Below are 6,847 nucleotides of genomic sequence, written 5' to 3' on the forward strand. Positions count from 1 at the left end.
GATCAAATTGTTAGTAAGGTAATGGTTTTGACTGAATGATCTGTTTCTTTTCTTTTCTTAATTTTCAAGTTTGGTGATGGTCTCTTTGTTCTGGTGGGTTATAAGGGTGTGTGTAGGAAGAAGCAAGAAACTGAGCTCTAAAAGAGCCAAAATAGAATACTTTAAATTTATCTCACACTATTTAAGTTGTGAGGGTGTGAAATTTGGAGTGAAAAATGTATGTATGCAACTATAGTTATAAATAAAGATCTTATTTACCTTTAGTAATGCACCAGGTGGATTTCAGGTGAATGGGTTAAAGCCATATAAAATAATAGAAATAATAAAATCAGAAAGTTTCTGAAAAGTCAGGAAAATATTGGTTCCGTGGCAAACAAAGCATATTAAAGAACAATGGGAACAATGGAAGAAAGGGAAAATATAAAGAATTATGTTTAAACCTTTAAAGATACTTAGAGGTTTGACAAGTGTTGGAAATTTAAAGTCTTTAGTATGTAATATATAATAATATGGGTAATGTATAGTAAAATCATATAGCAAGTGAGTAAATTTATTCAAAAATAAAAAGTCCAAAAAGTAAAAGGTGCCTTTCTGAAACCATGTCAGCTCCATGAAGGCAGATGCCATACCTGTTTGACTTGCCACTGTCTCCTTGGCCAGTTAGCACCATGTTGTCACCTAATTTTGCTCACTAAATATTTGAGGAGCAAGCAAAATAAATGTAATATGGTATTGTTCCCATTTTCATAATATCGGAAGTGATAAACAGGAATAACAAACTTTTAACAACCTGGAATTTTTAGAAATTCTTTCTTAGCTAGAGAGGAGATTAGGTGATCATTATGAAATCAAAGTAACCACTATGATATTAAATAATTATTAATGTAATGTTATGCCTAATGCTTAGTGCCTAATGATAGAGTGAAATATTTTGGTGACTCTGGCTATAGCATATCAAATATATTAAACCTATTTTATTAAACTTTAAAAAAGTCTTTTAAATGCCTATAGATTATCTCAAATATCTTTCCTCTTTAAGGGACATACATATATTTATTCTTTTATAAAGCTAGCATTCTATTCCACTCCTTGCAGCACTCAGTCCTATATCACAGTCACTAGATCAGAGTGAAACTTACATTTTAAGACTGGCAATATGAAAATTTGTAATTGAAGTTGTTTTTTTTTTATTAAGGTCAAAGAATGGTATTTCATCTTTTATTAAAGTATATATCAGATATTCTAAGTACTATATCTATGCATAGATTCTTGTCGGTTAATAAAAGAACATAGAAAAATGATTGAAAGGAACTTGTGTAAAGTGCAACTAAGCTACAATGTCATGGGATTAACCTGTTCACATTAATGGTATGAACGCTCTTCACAACCAGTGATGGGAATGGCCTGATGTTTTTCTCGGGGGAGAAATGAAACCACAAAAATATTGGAAGAATTCTTTTCATAATATTGAATAATGCAGCACTGCATTTCTCACTCCAGAGAGGAGATGGAATACTAACTAGAAAACAAAACAAAATAAATGCAGAGAAGCAACTCTATGAGCTTGCCTTCTGCGCTGGAGAGTGAAGGGTGGCATAACAGTGCAAACTTTGAAATAGGGTCAGTCTTCCGGGGCTGACCAGCACGGATGAACAGATTACTCTGACACATGTTTCTGTGAAAGCGAGGCTAAGGGGCTGCTTTGCTTTAGGAGCAAAGAGCCCTGTTCGCCTGCCTCCTTAGGCTTTTACTGTCACAACAGCTTGAACTAAAATTAACCTCTAGACACAATCAGCAAGGTAAGCATCCTTGAGAAAACACATGCTTCTACTAGGTCGGTCTTAAAGACTAAACATAGAGATTCTAATAAAACACCCAGAGGGATCGGACTTGTTTGGAAAAGTCAAGGTAGGCGCTGCTGCCTTCAGCAAGGTCCCTCTTAGAGGCCCCCAACCTTTTGGAGATTCCTCCTTACAGACTTTCCAACCAAATCCCATGCTTCCCTATATCAATCTACGGAAACTGTCCCTGCAAGCCTACAATTATGTCATTAAGTCATAAGGGGTATTAGAAGGGATAATTAGAAATATGTTGTAGAGTTGCATACTCACAAGAAATTTTTATGGGAGGGAAAAGATAGTAAGCATTTACTCTGAGTAAGTCTCATGACTTGAAAATCAAGCATTTCAGGTAACGAGGCTTTTATTTAGCAAGGATAGGCAACAGAGTTGTTTTGATGTGTGTGTGTGTGTGTGTGTGTGTGTGTTTTGACCTTAATTTGAAGGTTGTTTAAGCACTTTGCCCTTTTCATCCATCACCTAACACGTTCATAGGAAAAAGAATGGGAAAACAGAAGAATGGATTCCAAAGGGATAATCACTAATTTTTTTTTTCCCTTAAGGAATCAATTCCAAGCTTCAGTTTGAAATCATGCTGGGTGCATCGTCTGGGCTGTTTGAGATAAATGCTGACACTGGCGAGGTGGTGACAGCCACCACACTTGACAGAGAAGTTCAGGAAGTCCTCACCCTCCGAGGTAAGGGATCCCTTGACTCTGCTGAACAAACAAACAAAAATGGGCAGGAGAAAGTTCAGTGCTGAAATTTACATTTCAGTAGGGTGTCTTTAAAGAAAACATAATTGAGCCAGGGCTACCTGTCAGTTTGGTCTGATGCTGTCTAGTTAGCGCAGTGCATTTTAGCTATGAATCCGTGGCCACACTCTGTGCCATTTTTTATTCCTTGTCAGTCCTTGTTCGAGATGGAGGAGTCCCTTCCTTGTCCGGCACCACCACCGTTCTCTGTACTGTGGAAGATGAAAATGACCATGCTCCGAAGATCATTGTCCCCGCCCATGACATTGAGGTTCTGGAAAACCAAGAGCCAGGGGTTGTCTACACTGTTTTGGCCTTCGATATGGATACTGGCAATAATGGAGCTGTCAAGTATCATATAATTGGTAAGTGTTTTTATTATTAAAATTCTCCCCACTGTACTAACCCAGTTGACACACACTGCATGGTGATTATTTTGTATTCGGTATCTATTGGAATGCCTACACACCCAGTAAGAACAGATTGGCGCCCTGGGCATTCTCTCCACTCCTTCCTACAGCCATTTGGAACCACTGCCCTCCAAATTCTTTAAAAATCTGCTGCCAAAGCTGATCGATGTTTCTTTCTCTCTCAATGTTTCTAACTCTCTATCTCTCTCCCTTCCTCTCTGTAAAAAAATCAATAAAAATATATTTTAAAAAAATCTGCTGCCAAGTACTCTTATAAATTTTTCTATAGGGCAATGCATTTTAGTGCCCTAAATTATTTAACATCAGTGGATGTACAGATGGACAGATAGCTTTTTCCTCCCTACTTTTGTTTCTCTCTTATAATCACTTATTTTTAATATTTTGAGCAATTCAGACTTTTTTCAGATCTTTCTAGAAGGACCTAGACACATAAGTGGGCAAACAATTCCAAGACCTGAATATCAATGTAACACCTCAGATCTACAACATCCCCCGTGGATCGCAGTCTTTAGGAACTTCTTCTCTAGCAGATGATTTTGTGATATGGCCCCTTTGGATCGGAGGCATAGGATTTCTGACAGAATAACTACCGCATCAACACAGTCAGCTTGAGAGAGCCATATTTTACTCACCTAAAAAACGAGTGAGTGAAGAGTCAGCTTTTTATCAGGCATCAGAGAGGACATGGAGTAGTAGGAGTTGAGGAGAGAATAATGCTTCTGATGTGGAGAAGCTGTGCTGTTTTGTGAACATAGTTTTAAGACTGGCTTCTGGAAGCGATTGCTCTCTATGTGGTGAAAATTCTATAACCAGTCTACATTTTCTTTGTAGCACCCATTGTACTCCAAAATGAAAACAGTTTTATTGTCTTTACCCCTGATTATAAAATTATATGTAATTGTTGTAGACTATATATACAATTTATTTTAAAAAATAAAACAAAAGTAATAACACAGAAAGTCTTATGTCATGCAGAGATAACTCATTTGGTATTGTGGCAAACACTTTCCCATGAGTCTAGGGAACACAGACACCAATTTTAAGTGTATTGAATAATTTATATGTGCTAGTTTGTTTCTTTGTTTTTTAAGCTAACATACTCTGTAAATTTTTCAAGTCAATGAGTACACATTTCTAATGATGTTTCATATACATACGCATAACATTTATTTCACTCATTTCTTTTTATGGTCACTTAGATATTGAAAAGTCCTACTATTTTAAAAGTGCTGTGCTGAACAATATTTATATTATTTCCTCAGGATAAGGTAATATACTGCCATCCACAGAATAATACCCCCTGCAAGTAATTTATGTCAGCAAGCCCAATCCTTTCCTCTTCCCCTCCTGTTGCAGTGGAATAGATATTTTCCTCCTCTGTAAACTTCACTTTTCTAAACTGTCTCACACTATCTGTGGTTAAGGGCCAAGGTTTATATTTTTTTAATTTTAATCTTTTGTGACTGATACTTTTATAAAATACAATAAGAAGAAGTTATTGGGGGGGGGGAAATCAGAGACATGCAAAATACAAACCACAATTTTTAAGAACTATTATTGTAATCCGCAGGCATACAATTATTCTCTTGAGCTGCTATAAAATTTTCTAAATGCTTACTCTCAATTTCTGTATTTATCTTGGTGCGGACCAATTACAAACACTTTCCAGACTGCCACCTGTCCCCATCTATGGCATCAGGGACGTTCCTTGTGTCCATTCACTTCTTTTTCCTGAATTGCCAACTTTCCTCCTTCTGTTGGCTTTCCCATCATTTTTTACCAGTCTTTCCATCTTGAAACACATCCCCCCTCAGATGTATCCCTTTACTCAGGATCTATTTGTCGTAACAATTAAGCTTCTTAAAATCATCTGCACTCTGGTTTCTGTGTCTTTACCTTATTTTCATTCCTTAGTTCATTGCAACATGTTGCACGGAAGTCACTCAGTTGAAACTGTCTTTGCAAAAGACACTAGGGATCTTGTTGCTAAACCCCGTGGATCCTTTTCAGTTCTTAATTTGATTGTCCTGCTTTATGCCTTCATGCATCAGGCCCTGGACACTTGATCTGACCCTGATTTCAGAAAGCCACTTTCTCCCTAATCTTTAGACAAGCCTTCCCAATGTCTCTGTTCTCCTGGGGGTCCTCTGACGTGTTGGAGTTCTCGGGGTCTTCTGTGCTTACCGGGGTATCCTCTTTCTTATCTCATAGATGCACTCTTATTGTATCATTTCATCTAGTCCCTGTCTTCAGCTACCACTGGTACCCCAATATCTCCCAATCTTTATCTGCACCCTAGATGTCAGGCCACTAATGGATTTTTTTAAAGTCCAGTAATGACTGTCATATAAATATAAAATTAATGACTGCCAAAGAAATGTATTTACCTCATTAACTAATGAACAAACTAAAAAGATGTTATATTAGTTCAAGGAAAATTCTAAGAAACACACACACACACACACACACACACACACACACACACACACCAAGAACCATGTAAAAAATTTAGAGTGTTAAAGTAGCTGAAAGATGGTGAAGGTGGAAGGTAACTCTAATGTCAAAGCCACATTGGACACCCAGTAATCTTTTTTTTTTTAACCCCAGGATATCCACTTACCGTCTTCCTCCCAGTTCAAATTGTTTCAGTTTTTCCTGGCAGCCTCAAGGACCCAAATCGCTATATACAACAGCATGGGATTATCAGAGTGTCCAAAAACAAACTTAGCAGCACCTCCTTCTCATTCCCCTATTATGGTCTGGCTTCTCCTACAGTCTCTGCTGGTGGTCATCAGCTGTTTGTGCTCAACTTGCCCTTAAAGAATCTTGTTACACATGTAAGCACTGAAAATGCTTGTTCACATTTTTTACATGGGAGAAGGATTATTGGTAGAACAGTAATGTTTCTGAGTTATATAATGCTAGATCAATGATTGATCTTTATTTTTATTTTACGGCTTAGAAACTTGAATAGGTCCTACAATTTAGTTCATCGCAAAGATCGCGCCCAACTATGAAAGGATGCATTCCCCAGGCATGAAAGTCAGTCACTGTTTCAGCACCGAACGCCAACATTGGGAATGCCCCTGTGCTTGGCAGGAGGTTTTACATTTTGGGGTGGTACACCTTGGTCAGGTTAGGATGAGTGAGAAGTGAGCCTTTCTTTTATAATACGAAAGAAGGGTGATTGCAAAAATAAATGTGGGAAAGGCAAGCCCACGTGATCCTAGGTGATTAGGCAGAGCAATTTTAGGAATGAGGATATATATAAACTGAGCTTCTGGAAATCACCTTAAAGCTACCTGTTCCTAGGTACTCCTTGGAAAGCTTCATATAAGCCTGGGAATACTCGGACCTCACTGTAAAGAGCACTGGTCTAAACACTCTTGTCTTTCACCCAAGCCCATCATGAAGTCTTCCTTACTCCTTATTTTTCCTCCTTAATATTTTTGGAATATGTCCACTTCCTCTATACACATATGATTTCAGAACTTCCTCATTGCTCAAGTCGATTACCGTAGTAATTGCCGAACCTCCTATATTCTATTTAAGCTTTGACACTGATGTCCAATACTCATTCTAAAACAGAAATGTGATTCCTAACACTTTCCTGCCTGCAGTCCTTCAAGGACTCCCCATGGACCCTAAAGTATAGACCCTTCATCAGTGTACACAGAGCACTTCATGATTAAACCCCTTGCTTACCTCTGAAATCCATGGCCAACCCTCTCCATACCCTTGACATTTAAATACCTAGGGGATCACGTGTTCACTAAAACATTTGCAACTATTAATTTCTCCTACTCCCAGGACTTCACACACG

General features: G+C 37.9%; 1 protein-coding gene across 1 annotated transcript in view; it reads left to right on the forward strand.

The window, feature by feature from the left end:
* Positions 1 to 6,847, forward strand: part of DCHS2 (dachsous cadherin-related 2) — an 86,696-nt gene that overhangs the window by 42,286 nt on the left and 37,563 nt on the right. The window contains exons 12-13 of the mRNA XM_015568040.1: positions 2,402 to 2,536; positions 2,749 to 2,958. Of these exons, the coding sequence (XP_015423526.1) occupies positions 2,402 to 2,536; positions 2,749 to 2,958 (345 nt within the window). The remainder of the gene's footprint in view (positions 1 to 2,401; positions 2,537 to 2,748; positions 2,959 to 6,847) is intronic.

Source organism: Myotis davidii, unplaced genomic scaffold (assembly GCF_000327345.1).
Source record: "Myotis davidii unplaced genomic scaffold, ASM32734v1 scaffold323, whole genome shotgun sequence".
NCBI classification, from domain to species: Eukaryota; Metazoa; Chordata; class Mammalia; order Chiroptera; family Vespertilionidae; genus Myotis; species Myotis davidii.